General features: G+C 50.5%; 1 protein-coding gene across 1 annotated transcript in view; it reads left to right on the top strand.

Moving 5' to 3' along the window:
- Positions 1-17,397, top strand: part of GRIK3 (glutamate ionotropic receptor kainate type subunit 3) — a 107,727-nt gene that overhangs the window by 57,137 nt on the left and 33,193 nt on the right. The window contains exons 4-8 of the mRNA XM_042015448.1: positions 1,271-1,452; positions 5,354-5,407; positions 9,181-9,354; positions 11,148-11,291; positions 14,026-14,133. Coding sequence (XP_041871382.1) covers positions 1,271-1,452; positions 5,354-5,407; positions 9,181-9,354; positions 11,148-11,291; positions 14,026-14,133 — 662 coding nt within the window. The remainder of the gene's footprint in view (positions 1-1,270; positions 1,453-5,353; positions 5,408-9,180; positions 9,355-11,147; positions 11,292-14,025; positions 14,134-17,397) is intronic.

Below are 17,397 nucleotides of genomic sequence, written 5' to 3'. Positions count from 1 at the left end.
TTGGGAACTTTCCCAATGAACCCTCTCAGGAGCCAAATGATGCCCCGTGCAGTGACGGGTTCCCAGGAGTTCTGAATGGTGCTGTGGGAGGCCCTGGGATCTTTCTCAGCATTTCATTCACAAAGCTCTCAGAAAGTGGGGAACTCCTGGCTCCATGAGCTGGCAAAGGGTCATGGGGGGGTTCATTGACATGGGGTGACCATCTCATCCTGGCTCTTTTGGGACTGTGGTGCCCCTCTGCCCCAGAAAAGCCCCTGTCTGCAGTGGCCATGGAGGGAGCAGTTCCCAGCTAAAACCAAAAGCAGTTCTGGAAAGTTTGTTGTTTTCTGGATAATTCTGTAACACAGAGCTGGCAAAGTTCTTCATGTAAGGAAATCTGTTGATGGTTAAACAAAGCAAAGCACTGCACAGCACTAGATATAGACCCCCCAAAAAACAAAAGCCACATTGGATAGCCTGTCCAACCTAATTTCACTAAACCAAATGGTTTCTTTAGGGGAGGGCTGATGAGAACACAGTTTGACATTCCTGTTTTGCAAATGTGGGTCACAGTATGTTCCCTTCGTGGCATATTCTAATGTGTTTCTTCTACTATGCAGAGGGACACGCTTCTCCCTTTTGCAATAGGCATCTGCTGAAATTCTCCTTGCAACACCAGATTCCAATAATTCCTGCTCAGCTGCATCCACCATGGCTCTTTGCCTTGCACAGGAAACAGGAATGAATTCTGAGGGTAGTAGGAAGTTACGAGTTGTGATTAAGTGACCGTTACAATCTACGCGACTCATAAATCCAAGCGCATAGTCACTTTTTCCTTTTGCTGCTGTGCGTGGTAGATATGCAGATTTTAATTTGTTGTGTAGCTGATTATCATATCCTGTCCTTTCTCAAGGGCACATCTGCTTAAGAAAATTTTTTTGCGATCCCAGAAGTGTCAGAGGTTAGGACCAACCTGCTGTTCTCCCCTTCCTACCTAGTGCAGGGATCCCATCCAGCTCTACTGGCTGCAGCAGTGGCAGGGAAGCACCAGGAAAAGCCATTCTGTCCTAGAAGAGCTGTTCTGGGGTTAATGGTTGACGTGCGACACCTTGGCTTTGATACCCTTTAGCAATGGCCATTTGAGGGTGGGATGGATGGAGGGAGGGAGGGAGGGAAGGAGGCCCTGGTCTCATTCCATGGGGAACAGGGGAAGCACTGAGCTGCTGTGGCCCAGCCCGTGGGGAAAGCAGACCTGTAACACTGTGGGTTTGTCTCTATGTGACACCTGAAGGCCTCATACGGCTGCAGGAGCTCATCATGGCCCCGTCCCGCTACAACATCCGCCTGAAGATCCGCCAGCTCCCGCTGGACACTGACGATGCCCGGCCGCTGCTCAAGGAGATGAAGCGGGGCAGGGAATTTCGCATCATCTTCGACTGCAGCCACCTGATGGCAGCTCAGATCCTCAAGCAGGTGAGCGGGGACGAGGGGGAAAGCAAAGTGGCTGCCGTGGAGCCCATGGGTGTGGGGTGGCCCCACACTGGGGTGCAGCTTTCCCTTGGGCCACAATCCACAGCCACACTAAAAGCTACGGCATGCCCATCCTTCAAGGACACTGTTGGATTTCTACAGAAAATGGAGTTTTCACAGAAAAACTGGAAGTACCAAACAGTGGCTGTGGGTAAGAACGAACAAATGGTACAGGAGGAGAAGGGGCGGTGCCGAATGCAGCGCCAGGCCCAGGCTGGTGCTTGACAATTCTGTGCCTTTCCCTGCAGCTGCACAGCCCCAGCCTTCTTCCTTCTTCCCACTTCCTTCTTCTCTCTTCCCTCTTCCCCCTCCATCCAGATTGGTACCTGTGGCTCTCCCAGCCAGGCCCAGCCAGGAGGGACAGCATCCTCTGTCCTTTCCCCAGCACCGTCTGCAATTCTTGGACTTTAAGCCAGATGTCAGTGATTTTCCATTCATTTAGGCTCTGTCCTTTCTTCCTCCACAAGTTCCTCCACTGGCATTCTTGCTGCTCGCCCCAGCTCCTCCTCATTCCCAAGTGCCTTTGGGTTTCAGGGTCAATATGAGGCAGAGGAAAAGGCTCTCACAGAGCTGCTAAAAACCAGCCGGTGGAAGTGTTGCTCCTATCAGCTCAGCACAACACCACCACACAGATTAAATAAATCCCTGAAGGGATGAGAAACTGAGCACAAGGCAAGAGCCTTCTCCTGCAGCCTGCTTGATGCAAAATGAAGGGAAATGCTCAGAGAACTTGGAAAGCCTGGGAGGGATTATTACGGGAAGCAATAGAAGGAGCTCATTGTCTCCTGCCAGTTATTTTCCCGTGCTGGTTGTGTTTGGTGCTGCTCACTTATTACGCAGTTTATTATAGTTTATTGTGCCATCTGCTCAGCTCATCACCACCAGTGCAGAGTGAGGAAGATGGAGGAGAGGGGGGACTAGGGGAGACAAGTCTCTCTAAGTCTTTCTGGCTGGGTTTGTCTGTGTGTCGGGGTTTTGTCAGGACCTGAAGCCATGGATTTCAGCTTAGCAATATAACACAGTGTATTTTTACTCAGGGAAATACCGTGAAGTATTTTCAGAGTCTGGGAAGTTGCACAAACTCAAACCACTGCCTGACTGGTCTGCATGCCTGGCCACTCTGGTGTGTAACATCGGGCAGGCTCAGAGCAGTGCACCACGACCTGCAGGTCACCTGCATGTGCTGAAGATTAAGAAGCTTAGAAACCTTATCTTTCCCTCACTTTTCTACCTGTAGCAAGAAATGCATGTCTAGAGGTGCCACCTTCATTTGTGAAACAGCTCTTTTCCACTGAAAGTACGAGCTAGGCAAAGCCATCTCCTGGAGGTTGGGAGTCTGCTTCCCTGAGCAGTGGTAGAAGAACAGTGCACAGAACAAATAATGGACTGCAAAAAAAAACCAAAAAAACAACAGGGAGAAAGGCCCAGACTTCTTTTTATGCCAGAATCAGTAATATTCATATTTTATTGCTGTTATGTGCCTTTTGTAACATTTTGGTCACTACACCAGCCAGCTCTGCAGACATTTGGCTGGACAGAGTCGAGTCTCTTGGCTCTGCTGCCACCCCCATGCAGCCTCGTGGATGGCAACAAGGTTCTCACAAGACTTGTGCTAAAATTTCCACTCCTTCACACTGATTTTCATTGCACATCTTCAGATAACACAGAAGATTTGAGCACCTACAGCCTGTGCTGGCTGAGGCACTTCTGACTGAGCAGTGCACACACCATCATGCCAGTCAGGATCTTGCTCCCCAGGGATTCAAGGTTCCATGCTCCCACAGCACACCTCTGATCATTTGGGCAGTTTTTTTTTAACTGGAGTAGTAAATCAGTAATCCATGAGTAACACCACATGAGCTGGCACAACTGTACAGATGATGCTGTCAAGTACTGCTCTAGCCTGGGTCCCTTGGAGTGACCAGACATCAAACCATTCATTATTTTGCCCTCTTGGAAAGCAAATCATATAGAAACCTATCAGAGAGTGAGTCCTGCTTGTGAGGCTTTCCCATTCTACCCCAGATTCTTCAGCCTTGCTCAGTTTTGGTGCCTTGTTATCACTCTGGGTCTGTTCCCAGGCTTCCTTGCACTGTCCCAAGCAGCCGCTGTGCTCCGCAGGGCACAGCTGTGCCTGTCAGCTCCTGCTCTCATCCTGGCCACTGCCTGTGGCTTATCCACCTGGAGGATCATTTATTCATTTCCCCACAAACCCAGATGCATCCTGCCCCAGGCTGCCAGTGCTGGGAAGCTGGAGCTTCCTTCTGGCAGTGTGTCTGGGCTCCTCAGCTATGGACAGAATGACCCAGCTGTAGAATCTGAAGCGGGGTCTCATTATTTGCTCCAGATTGGCTTCCCATCACTAACTGATGCTTCGCATACTGAGGTACCACTCCCTGCTTCAGCTCTTTGAACCAGGGTGTGCAGGAGGGAGGGAGCTACACTGCAGCCCCCTGGATCCACTGACCAGGCAGGGATTGGGGAACAGGATGGTGAATGGCCACAGGGACAGCCCCAGTCTTTCTAAAAGCTACTTCCAGAGCAGGAAACCTGGGGTGAAATCACACTCCAGAGTCAAAATATCTAGGCTTGCAATCCAGACCCTTTCCTTTTTGCTGTTTTTTTCACATGTCACTTCTTTTCAGACTGTCACTTCCTTCCTCGGAGGTAAATTCCGCCCTAGTAATTTTAGCAAAAAAACCAAGGGAAGCAAACATTTCCTGGGGGGACTTGAAGTCGCTTTCCCATCAGTGGGGATTCTAAAGTGCTCTTGCACGTGTTTTCTCCAGAAAACATGCTCACACAGTCAGCATCCCAGCCAAACCCACGGGAGTCTTCCTCTCACCAGCCACCAGCTTCAAGGTGACCTTTCTCATAGACTGAAATGTTCTCCCCCATGTTGTGTGGGGCCTGGACACGGTCATCCAGCCAAGACCCCTTCAGCCCATGGTTGTTCTCTGAAAGAGCTTCCAGGACAGTCTGCTCTCTCCAGTGCTCACTTATGCAAATCCCAGCAATCTGCAGAAGGCCTCCTCCGTGCAGGGGCTGGCAGAGAATCTCAAGCTGTGCTGTCCAAGGGCCCTCTGGACCATGATCTCCAAAAGCTGAGGGACGGGGTATTCCCACTCCCCATCCTTGTGCCTACACCTTCACTGACCCACTTCTAAACCAGGCCCTAAGTTAGGATCTGAGTGTTGTGCCCAGGAAGGAGGGACAGAGGCAGGAGCTCCATGTACTCACTGCACAAATGGGATTGAAGGTGGGGATGCAGAGGCTCAGAATTACACGTGTCAGGAATCAAAACCCTTTCAGCTGGCTTCCTGGCCATTACACGGATGTGTAACTATAAGAACAGGCTATTTATGGTCAGTCTGCACAGGTTTATGTGAGGCTGCTCATTTAGTACTGGAGAAGGAAAGGTGATCCCCTTTCTCACAGCTGTGCCAACAGAGCCTGTGGCCCTGGAGGATCCTGTGGCCCGGGAGGATCCTGCATTGTCACATGCATCCATGAGCATGGAGAAGTGCCACCGTCCTGGCACACCCAGGGACAACCCGTGTCACCCAGAGATGCCACCAGCCCTCATGGCAGCTGGATACTGAGGCTTTGCCACTGTTTCAGAACAGCTTGAGGACCACAGCGCAGCTCAGCTCAGCACTTGAGCACGTGCCTCTTGCTGACAAAGCATGGCTTAACTGTTCCATGAGATCAATCCTCAATCCAGTCCCAGTGCTTCCGGGTCTCTCCTGCCACATTCACCTATGAGCTCTGAGTTTTATGTTGCATGGCTGTTGTTATATTCTTGTATCCACTTTACTAACCTCTTTTCCCTACTCTCCTTAAGGCTATGGCAATGGGGATGATGACAGAATATTACCACTTCATCTTCACCACTCTGGTAAGTATCTGTCTGTGGACACACCTTGTACACTCCTGATGGGGGGTGGAATATGAGGGGGCAGCTGGAGCGGGAGGGTGGGACTGGTCTGATCCTGGAGTGCACGGCACCGTGATGGGGTGGGAAACGCAAGGAAATGCGAGATCTGGGACCCTACCAGAAGGAGAGAGCAGGGCTGGACTTCGCTGCAGGTCAGGGTCAGAGCCCAGTGACCTTGGACAGGTCACTCCTTTGGAATGCACAGATGTGGGTTCCAGTTTTATTCTCCCTTCCAGTCATTTTGATTTCAGTGCAGCTCCCCACGCACTGACAATGAGCACAGGGAGAGTGCAAGGCTGCAGCCTCCACCCAGGATTTGGTGGGACCCCAATTCAGCAGGAGCTGGGGATGAGCCCCCAGAAACCCCTCTGCAGCCAGGAGCAGCCCTGCTGTGATCCAAGCTTCAGTCCTGAAGGTTTATTTTGCAGGAAGGAACTCAGCCTGACATTAACCCCCCTCTGTTAAGCATAGGCCAGTTCCTCTCTGACTCTGAGAGGCATTTGGCTTTCCTGGCAGGGTCACTTTTGTCTCCATTTAAGATGCTATTGTCTACTCTACTGTTGAATTTTGTGTGATTTTGAAAATCCAATTTATCTTTTTGCCTTTAGGAAAGAAACAGACTAAACTAACCCTTAAAAACTACAAAATTTATTTTTCAAATGCAAAAGACATTTTAATTACCCCTGCTGCCATTATCTATTCCAGGCAGCTTTAAGCATTTCCCAGATAACCTCCTATTAATCAGCCCCAGCTGAGCCTGGAGTACATTTCATGTGTAGGTACAGCCTGGAGGTGGGAAAAGAGGAATTATAATAAATTAATAGATAAGCAATCACAATTAATGCCACTTTCCTGAAATAACAGTTATATCATGGGAAAGATATTTTAATCTGTCATTCCTTAAGGCAATGTTTTCCTAGCTTGCAATGCCTGTGCTTCAGCTTCCCCAGTACGAGACCCATGGGGTGCTAATGAATTAGTCTATTATGTTATACTGAATGTTTCTAAAAGGTCCCCAGTCAATACTGAGCACAGTGTATCAACACTTGGCATGAAATGCTTCAACATTTTGCTAGGCAGCACGACTACAGTTCACTGACTCCAGCATGAAGAGCCCCATCAGCCTTTTCCACCACAGGAGGAGGACGGGGAGGAGCAGGAGGAGGATCTCTGATGAGCCCTGGTCTCTGTCACGTGCAGATTTTACACCCAAAGCCCCTGCAGGGAGAAGCCCAGAACTCCACTTTTCTGGGGCTGTCTCAGCAGTCTGTAAAATGGGGCTTTGCAGACACAGCCAATGCCCCCCTGCCAGATCCCGGGGCAGAGCTGTGGGGACACCTCACCCGCAGGCAGCAACAGGGATGCCCTTCCTGGACACCCACCTTCCCAGCTTCCCACTGAGGACGTGGGATGCACTGAGGATCAGTCCTCAGCATTGCTGCCACCACCGAGGAGCCCGAGCTGGGCGAACTGGGGATGGGGGAGAGCGTCACAGAAACACCGAGAGTAAAATAAAGGGTGGAGGGGAGAATTAATCTGCAGTACAGAAAATAATGAGTGAAAGGGAATGTAGATGAGGTGGAAAATAGAACCAGATGTTTCAATTTGTGGCTGTGCAGGAGCAGAAAATCCAGAAGAAACTGATCTGATGATTCTCATCCACACCTCCCCACATCCTGACACTCAGCTGGTATTCTGAATTATCCTCTGATTCCAGGAGGTGATAAATCAGGCTGCAGCTGAGATTTAAACTGGAACCAAGGGGGGGACCTGATGGGAGGTTGGTTTCTATAGGAACTTGGTGAAAGGAAGGGTCAGTGGGGAGCAGCAGGGCAGGGACAGCACCCAAAATACTGGTGGGATCTGAGAGGTGGCCAGGGCTGGTGGTTTGACAGATGGGCAACAGAGACCATGGGGTCTGGAGCTTGGGGGATGTGATTTGTCATATATGGTCACATTCTGAGGGGGAAATCATCAGCTTTTGCAACAAAAAATTATTTCCTCACAACAGTTTCTGGGATACAAACTGAAATGTCTGATTAAAAATGAATCTTGAAAAAACAGATCCATTCCAGCAGGTCAGGCACAGAACTGCTGTCCCCCCTCACAGCCAGAGACATGAGCACCTGTCTGAGGTCAAACCACTGTTATTTGCCCTTAACTCCCTTAAGTCATTCAAAAGTCAACATTGTGGACTGGTTTTCCCAATGGCCTTTAACAGAACATGCAGGTTTGCACTTGCAATTTTTCAGGGGAAAAAAACCAACCCAAAACCCCAAGCCCCGACCTCCATTGTAGGGTGATTAATGATTTGGTCCCTGCTGCACCTGCAGATTTGAGCACTGCATCCATCAGCAGTGAGCTCTGGGGCTGCAGAGGCTGGGGCCAGGCTTATGGAAAAGATCAAACCCCCAAAGCTTATTAAACCAAAACAGCCGTAAGAACCCTCACTCCCTCATGGAGAATGATGTCTCAGTTGCTGGCAAGTGCTGCTGTTGTTCTGCTTTGCTTAGGGCAGCCTGTGTGGACTTCGCCAGCCCTCCGTGGGCAGATGGGTGCTGTAGCTGGGTGGCCCCACAGTGTAGCTGTGTCCCAGCAGCACAGCCCTATCACACAGCACAGACCAGCCCCAGCACAGCCACAGCCACAGCATCTCATACCATATTGAACCTCTTTTTGATAAGCCCTTGTGATAAGCAATGAATGCCACATATGCACCCCACGCTCTGCTGCAGAAGACTTGTGGTGTTGCCTTTCCGCCTCCCCACATTTATACTGCCATGAAACACTTGCAGAAGTTGTTCAGGATAAACTGATTAAATATGTCCCATCCAACAAATGGTTCCCATTAACCAAGGCACCCCTGGCTGCCATCTTACTGCACTCCCTCACTCACCCCCTTGGGTGAGCTGCCTGGCTTTGGGGAGCAGATCAGCTGCCACATGCTCCTGACATGCTGTCTAACCCCAAACTACTCAGACTTGTTCCCGAGCACTGAAGCTGATATTCAGACATGTGGAAAGCCAAGAGCTGCACCACAGCAGTGCTGCCCCAGTGCCCCCCAGTACCCCCAGTGCCCCTCGCTGTCTGCTAAGTGATGCTCGCAGGCTGGCAGCCAGCAGGGCTGAGCACTGCCTGGCTCTGGTTTTTACATCATATAAAGGGCACCCTCATTCATCTGCAGACTGTGTAGGCTGGTCGGAATGTCAAGAAATGCGTCTTAGTTCCTCTTTGATAGTCTGCAAATTGGTGTTTTGCATTCAGAGTGACTCTGTCATCCGCAGCACCCTGTGGGCCTCAGCACTCCCAGCAAATCCTCCATGGAAAGGCCCATGGGAGCTTCAGACACAGAAACTCTGCCTTGTCCCCCCTCCCTGGGTTGCAAGTCTCTTTTTTCAGGGTCAGAGGCAGTGATTCTGGTTTTCTCCCCACGATCCACTCGCCTCTTTCATGCAGAGACCAAGTTCTTTGGCTCTTTGGTAGGAGTTCCCTTCTGCTGCGTGTGGGGGAACCTGCACATACGGCACCCAAATTCCACCAACACCTACAGGCCTCTGCAAGCAGCGACTGACGGCAACAGACAGCACAATCCTCTGAATTCCTGAGGGATATGTCCTCCCTCCCACCTCCTGCAGGCTCTGCTGTCTCACTCCAAACACAGACATGAAGCGATGCAGAAAACTCAAACAAAACAAAGCTAAACAAAATGTTTAAACCGGTTTCTCTCTTTTAAGGATCTTTATGCATTAGACCTAGAACCATATCGCTACTCTGGGGTGAACCTGACCGGCTTCCGGATCCTCAACGTGGAGAACCCGTACGTGTCCTCCATCATTGAGAAGTGGTCCATGGAGCGGCTGCAGTCGGCGCCCAAGGCAGAGCTGGGGCTTCTCGATGGTGTGATGATGGTACGGGCAATTCAAACAGGGCACAGGGGTCTGGGAAGCAGAGCAGGGTGGTAAGGAGGGCAGGAACAGTCATTAAGGCCTAAATGTTACTTTTATTGGTTCTTGTACCAGTAACACCTCATCCCAGGTATCTGCCCTGAGGTATTTTCTTGCATTCTTTAATAACTGTCCTTCAAAGTCTGGGGTGAAGCCCATGCCCCACTGCTGTGGTAATGCTCCTGCTCAGGCCCAGCTGCCAACAGATTTGCCACCAGACAAGGCAGGTAGCCAGGACCTGTCCCAAAGGGCTCCAGCTGCCCCCGAGAGCAGTGCGACACCAGCTCCCTGGGCTGGGAGCACAGCACATGGCCAGGCTGGGCCAGGCACTTTGCCAAGATTGATGCAGGGAGAAAGCGCCAAAGCAATGCCCAAAGATGAGCTGTGCTGCAGCTCTGATGACTCCTTTTAGGGTCTGATGGCAGCTCTGCTCTGCTGAGTTACTGCTCAGAAGGTACAGCACCTGCTCGCCCATCTGTCTTCCCTGCGAGGCTGTCTCCGACCCCCGGAATTGCTGACTGGCTCCCTACTTCCCTCTCCTTTGGATCTGCCAGAACCAGCCCTGCAAAGTGGCAAAGCCTCCCAGACTTTCACCTTGAAATGGCTCCTCAGATTCCTCCTGTTGTTTTAGTTGTTAGAGGAGAGACCCCCATTCTCCTGCAGGCTCCTGCCTCTCCCCAGGCTGCCCACAGCTGAGCCCTCCTGTGCCTGCAGCAGCACTGCCTCTGCTCCCGGCCCCTCTTTGCTTTCTCAGAGGCATCCTGCCTTGGATTTCTGTTTGCCAGGTGTCTGTCCAGTGGGGCCCTGGACTCAGCTGGGCATTACAGTCTGTAATTCACCATGAAATTGCTTGGACATATCCTTGCCTCCCCTTTCCCCCAGCCCCACACTCACAAACCTGTCCCTGCTGAGGTCCATACCCACCCACGGATGCAGGTGGGGCTCCTGCTCTTCATGCTTGGTCGATGAGGGAAGGGAAGGTCACAGGGATGGCTGCCAATGCTGGAGGATTTTCTCCATGGCTACGTCCTGTTAGATGTTTGCTCAGTTATTTGCTGTATTATTTTGTTTTATTGTGGTTTATTACGCTGCTGCTACACTCGCATCTGTTTTGTGGCTCTGTGAAGCCAGCAAATAATGTATTTTCACTAGGAGGTCTTACCACATCAGAGTGAAAAATAAATCACATTCTCTTGATCCGTGTTTGGAGGTGAGATGGGGCATCTCAAATTGAATCTAAAATCATCACATTATATGGAGAAAAAAATGTTCTCCCTAGGTCAGATCACTGAAATGCTGGAATATGTCACAAAGCCATGAGGTCCTGATTTTGGTGACAGTTTGGGTCATTTTTGGAAAATTGTGTGCCCACAAACATCTCTGTTTCTTATTTTCCCATGTAAAAAATAGTGTGGAAAATATGTTCTCATATAGTTGTTTTTTTTACACTCAGACAAAACAGACTCAACAAGAAAACTCTGTTACTACCTTCTACATTTAGAAGTCGCTGCCTCCCTCTTTGACACCACAGCAGGAAATGTGCAAGAAACAACCCGAAGAGTTAATCAGAGACAAATGACACTTCCAGAATCGCTGATTTTAGACAGAACCCCGAGCTTTTGGTCTAAAGAGCCAAGGGATGATCAGCAGGGAACACGGACAGAGAAACCCTGGGGCTGGCAGGGGGTGACACAGAGGGGGTTCCACCTTTTCCTACGACACCCCACGGCCACCAACGCTGTTCCCCTTCCCTTTAGACAGACGCTGCCCTGTTGTACGACGCGGTGCACGTGGTGTCCGTCTGCTACCAGCGCGCGCCGCAGATGACCGTGAACTCCCTGCAGTGCCACCGGCACAAGGCCTGGAGGTTCGGCGCCCGCTTCATGAACTTCATAAAAGAGGTAAAAGCATGATTTTTTGACCATAAATGCTCCCCAGGAGGAGCAGCACAGCTGGGGGGTGCCAGAGGCAAGTGGTGGAGGCTTGGCAGGTCCAGGGTTAGAAAACATACCCTTGCACAGGTGGGTACAACTGGATGGAGCACAGACATGCACCAGGCTGCCGAGTGCACCCAGAAAGGAAAAATCACGCCTTTGTCCTCAAAATAACACCTGTGCAGCCATGCCAAAACACCCCTGAGGAGCTGAAACCTCCCATGTGTCTCTGAGACTGGCTCTGGCCTCTCCAAGCAGCTGGACCACTCCGTCCAAGGCTGTTCCATACCTGAGCAACAGCCATTTGTCTTCTATTGAAGCAGTTTTTGGGGTCCACAAAGGGCATTCAGTGCCTCTGAACCCCACGGTTGAGCTGGGGCTGTCCCTGCCCGAGTGCCAGGGAATGGCATTGGCCGAGGGAGGGGTTCAGCAGGTGGGGGCCAGGGATTGAAGGGCCAGCTTCTCTCCCTCTATGATTCCAGGCATTACCATTTCTCTGTTCAGCCCATGGAGTTGTTTATTGGCTTAATGCCCCGAGTTGGCTCAGAGCAGGGTATCAGCAGCAGTGGGCACTCCAAGGGAGCACAGCACAAGGACCAGCCCTCCCAATGAGCCCCCAGCATACACCCCTGCACCCACACCTCGGGTTTTGCTCTGTCTGCAAAAAGGAGTCCTTGCCCATGGAAAAATGAAAGCAGAGCTGCAGGGAGACACTGCAAACCCTGCCACAGCCGTATTTGTGACAAACCTCTTATCTGCAAGTCATGGAATTGGCTGCCGTGATGGTCACTTGACTGGGCCATGTTCAAAGGTTGGGTATGAAATCCCCAAAGTTTTCAAACTGAAGAGTGGAGCACGTTGCTAATTGATACTGTGGTCTGTGTTGTTGTGTCACCTGCTGACCCCAGCAGATCCATCCATGACGTGAGATTGTGCCCACCTGGCACTGCCCGAGCTGCATGGAGCACACGGATCCACGGGAGGAGAACGGGACCGTGGTTTCCATTGCAGACAGAGAATGAACTTTTCTCTCAGTATGCACTGAGGACCGAATCTCTCCCCTCTCTGCCTCTCTCTCCTTTCCCATGCTTTGTTCCCTTCTGCAGAGCACCAGCTGGTTGCCAAAACAGAGTGTACACAATTTGTTTGGTTGGCACCTTTTGCAAATCACCCTGCGCCTCACACTCCAGCCCTGCCTGTTGTTTTCCTCTCTGGCACCGTGTCAGCCCGTTGCAGGGATCGGCTTCCTCCGTGCTGCCACCGGAACGGAGGAATTGCTCTCTCCAAGCTCCGGTAAACTCAGAGCAGCGCGGGGGACGCGCTGTGCCCCGGCCGAGCTCCCGCAGTGCGCGGTGCTCGCAGCGCAGCTGAGCTCGCTCCGGCTGCGCACCTCAAACACGCCGTGTGTTCCCTGGCTCCCGGGGGCTCCGCGGGCTGCGCGTCCCACAGGCAAACCACCTGCACGCCCAAATGAGCAAACACGAGCCTTCCCAGGACTCCAGGGCGGCGAGGCTGGGAGCAGGCTGTCGCTGCTCCTCGGGAATTAATGAGGGAGAGCCAGAGGAGCGTATTTACCGGGAGAAATGCCAGTTATTCCCCCTGAGAATACATTATGCCACCTTGATCACACTGGAGTATTTCAAGCTCTCCCACCCATAAAGGAAACACGTTTCCCCATGAGCAGCCTGCACGGAGCTGCTCAGGGGAGAGACCCCGAGGCCCAGCTCCCCACTGCTGGGATGTGATTGCTGAGCAGCAAACTGTGGCAGCAGCCTGGCGTTCCTACGGGAGCATCCTCCTCAGGAGGATGCTACAGCACATCCAGCACCGCCCCCAGGCATCGGACACCTCGCTGTCCCCCAGCTCCTGCTCTGCTGACACAGAGCACCTGGCACTGGGGGTTCTATCACCTCCTAAATCAGAGACATTCATTCTAGGCGTGCTGCAAAGTGAACAATGGGAAAGAAACAGAATCACAGAGTAATTTTTGTGGAATTGAATTTAGGCATCTTTACCCCAAGCTCCTGCTCCTGGTCCCAGTCAGACCGGGCTGTTAAGGACCTCAGTCAGCCAAGCACTGAAAATCTCTGGGAACAGGATGTCCCCAGTCGCAGTGGGCACCTGCCCCATCCTTATGCTGCCAAAAACTGAAGTGAGGCACCAGCAGCATGTGCCCCCAGACTCCTGTGCCTGTTTCCAGACCTCAGACCTTGCTTGCACAGACACGTTCTTGGCCTCTTCTGCTCCACTTTGCATCTGGAAGGACAGAAGGAAGCACTCCCAGCGTTTAAGCTTCCACACACCTTGGAAGCACAGCAAGTTCATGCACTAAGGGATTACTTCTGACCGGAGTGTCCCAGTCCCGGCTCCCTGCAGCTGGCGTTTATCAGCACTACAAGGATAAATGCAGCACACAAGGATGCCATGATAAATGCAAGTCGTTTTCTACTGAGTCATCATGTCCTGCAACAGCTGGTGAACACAAAGGTGTGAACAGAAATTGTAGCAAGGACTGCAAGGGAGTTAAGGAAATCTCCAGCTCTGTCTGCGGTCTGAGCAGTGACGGAGGAATTATTAATTAATCAGGCTCTTTAGGGAGAAAGAACCAGCATAAGGACTAATTAAAAGAACATACAGTGAAGGGCAAAAGATTACTTATGATACTAAGTAACAGCCCTGCTACTTTTTCTCCCTTCCACAGGCCCAATGGGAGGGATTAACGGGACGAATCGTCTTTAATAAAACCAGTGGTTTACGGACAGATTTTGATTTGGATATCATCAGTCTCAAAGAAGACGGCCTTGAAAAGGTAAGTAGGGTTTGTCTTATCTGCATGTGGCTAGGATAATGCTGGTGCTCAGCAACAGAGAAATGGCTGGTGTTGTATTGATTCCAGGTTTCTGGGGTTTATATAAAAGGATATTCACTTTGTGGGATTTCTCAGATCCTTTTCCATGCTCAACCATGACTCACTCGCCCTGAAGCCAGTGCGTGGGATTACAGATTGCAGAAGTGCTTGTGGCACTTTCCTGGGATAGTGGAGGCAAAAGAAACTTTCTGAACATCCATTAACCCCTCCCTGCCCTAAACAGGCAGGAATTATGCCTGTCCCACTCTCTCTCGCTGGCCTGGCTCACAAACCCTCAGTTCTTCCCCAAGGAGACCATAGCTCTAGAGATCATCATCTGGTGTCATTTCCCATTATGAAATTGCCCAAGGCTTGGGAATGGCCCCAGTTTATTACAGCCTGGATTTCGCAGGAGGATGCACTGGGTATTTTTTTATTATCTAAGGGACAATAAGGAAAAAAGAAAAGTGTAGTCTTGCCTGGCTGGCTGAGGGTGTCATGAGGGTGAAGGGCAGGAAGGCTGCAGCCTTGGGTCCTCAAAATTGGTGCAGAACTCCTCTGGGCACAGTAAAACCATGCTAATGTGCAAATCTGATCCTAGGTGTGCCTGGGGACTTAATTTCCTTCTCTTCAATTACTTAAAAAAAACAAATATAAAATAAAAAGGCAACATGCACAGCTTCAAAGCCCTTAGAACACAGGTTTCAAGGTGAGATCGGTTGGTGACAGAGCAGCGAGTGGCCGGAACACAGGGAGTTGTGATTTCCAAGAAGTTCTGTGATTCCGACTACTCTGTGAGCAGCTCTGTGTCCCTGTTCTGCTACAGGTGTCTATCACCTGTACAGGAGGAATTTGGCAGGGCAGCAAGGCCCTTTCTAGAGCAGAGTCTGCTTTCCGACAGGTACAAGGTGCCTGTGGCAGCCGGGCACGGTGCTGGGTCTGTGCCTCTGGGCGGGGGGACAGGTTCTGAGCCCGCAGGACACCCGGCTGGCAGCAGGGAGGGATTTCAATTACCTGTGCATGGCCCGAGAGCACAGGCGACTTGTCCAGGGAATTAATCACTCGGCACAGGGAGGCAGCCCCAGGGCTGGAGGCAGCCATGGATCAATCCTCCATTTGGAGGGGACGGATCCTGCACCATGAGGCTCCCGGGACCCACCAGCCTGTGCCCCATCCCCCTTCCTCACCGTTTGTTTTTCCTGGGCTTTGAAATGAATGGCTGCCACACTTCCCCACCGCAGCAGCAGCTTGGTGCCTCAGGTAACACAGCTCAAGGTCACCACAGCCCTCTCCTGCTGAGGAGGTTTTGGTGTCACATACGGAAAAAAGAAACCATTTCAAATCAACCCGGTGACCTTCAGTCTCGCTGCGATTGAGAAAGGAGGCAGGACGGGGCTGGGGAAGATGCTGCTGCCTCGCAAGAACTGAGCAGGAGCTGGCCTTTGTAGCCTTATTTTTTTACAAAATATTTTGTTTACAGAGTCTAACCCAAAAATAACAACACGTCTTTTTGAAGTCCAACAGGACCGACACACTGCTGGAGAGCTGTGTTGGTCAGGTAATAGAAAACGTGCCAGCCTTTGATACCATGTGAATCCAAATGTTTAAGCAGAGCCGTAGTATCCCCTGTCAAACCAACACCCCTCAGGTGTGCTGAGCAGAGCTGGCACCAGCTGGAGTTATTGCAGTCCTCTGTCAGATCAAGCCCACTGGAAGCTGCCAAACCTCGACACAAACCCCATCAACTTTTGTCTCCAATAATTCAGAGATTTCACAGTTCTCACTATTATTTTTCTGAAAGCTTCGTGTCAGCTCCAGAGGGGTTTTAAAGTATTGATGTCAAATCTCTGTTGAAGCTGGAATTCTGTCAATAGTTAATCTGAACTAACAAAACGCCCAACTACAAACAAATCCCAGCCGGATTGTGCATTATGTATCACAGCTTATGTTTGTTGAGCTTTAGGATTGAACCCCTGATCCTCATACCTCCTGGATGTTCCAGGGATTACAGGAGTATTACCAAATCCTAATTACATATAGTTTGACTATCTGACTCACACAGTTCTCTTAACGCACTTTTTCCTTTTTCTTCCTTTTTTAATATTTTAAACTGATTAATTCAGTCTTAAGTGCCATGCATTTAATTTTCTTAAAGAAAACATAGCAAGACAGAAGTGATTGGGGCTGCACTGCAGCAAGTTGGGGCCTCTTGGACTTGGTTTTTTCCCATCCACAATAATAATAATTTTTGACATTGCAGCTGTTGTGTGATCCAAGGCAGAGTTGGGGGATTGCTTCGGTTTTACCTGAAATATTTAAAACCTTTCACAAAGTTCATGGAAACTCTTCTAGAATTTATGACAATTTTTTTGCCAGGCAGCATTGCTCATTACAAAGTCTCTTTTTGGGGATGCGGTAAAACCAAGTTCTCCCCTTGGACTGCTGAAGAGGCTGAAGAATCTTAAAAACAGCAATAAATAAAAGATGGGAAGCTGCTGGCTCCCCAGTGGATTGAGCTGGCTGCCTTTGGCTTCTCTCCATGTCCCACCTTGCAGTTTGACCCTACAGATGGATTGTTCTGTTCCCATTTCCAGATGGGGTTTGTTTTTTTCTTGCTGTCAGGCTGGCTCCATGGCCACCCTGCTCCATTTGCTGGCAGCACTCCCATATTCCTCCAGCTTTCCTGACATTTTATCTCACTGTCCCAGTCCTTTAGCCACTCCTGCCTTCAAAGTTTGTCCCAAAGCCTCCCCTGCACCGTGGAGATCAGGTTAACAGGCTTAGCCTCGCCCAGATGACTTCCTTAAATAGAGACATGTTTTACCATTTCTGGATCAATAGACTTCTTTAAAGTCTAATAATTTATAAAATTTAACAGCTTGAGAAAACAGAGCGCCTGAAGTGGAGCTGATGTGCCTGTGCCATGCCTGGAAAGGGCTGCTGCCACCAACTCCTCCAGGTTTGCAGCTACGATTGAGACCCCCATTGCAGGGATTTCCCAAAGGGGGGCCCAGGGCCCTGCCAAGAGATGTGTTAGAAACCTTCAGCTGATTTGCCACGGCACAGGGAGCAGGAATGGTCCCTACCAGGGATCTGCAGGGCTGTTAGAGTCATTTTTAGTCCTCCCCACTAAAGCAAATTGGCAGGGAAATAGAAAAGAAAGAGAATGGACTCAGATTTGTGGTTATTTTTCTTTTGTTGTGCTTTATCCTTGCCCAGATTTGA

This window comes from Corvus kubaryi, unplaced genomic scaffold (genome assembly GCF_017639235.1).
Source record: "Corvus kubaryi isolate FWS band 111438036 unplaced genomic scaffold, C.kubaryi_AGA036_p1.0 split3-37304, whole genome shotgun sequence".
Lineage (NCBI taxonomy): Eukaryota > Metazoa > Chordata > Aves > Passeriformes > Corvidae > Corvus > Corvus kubaryi.
Note: the sequence above shows the minus strand (reverse complement) of the source record. Positions and strands in the feature narration are given on the sequence as shown.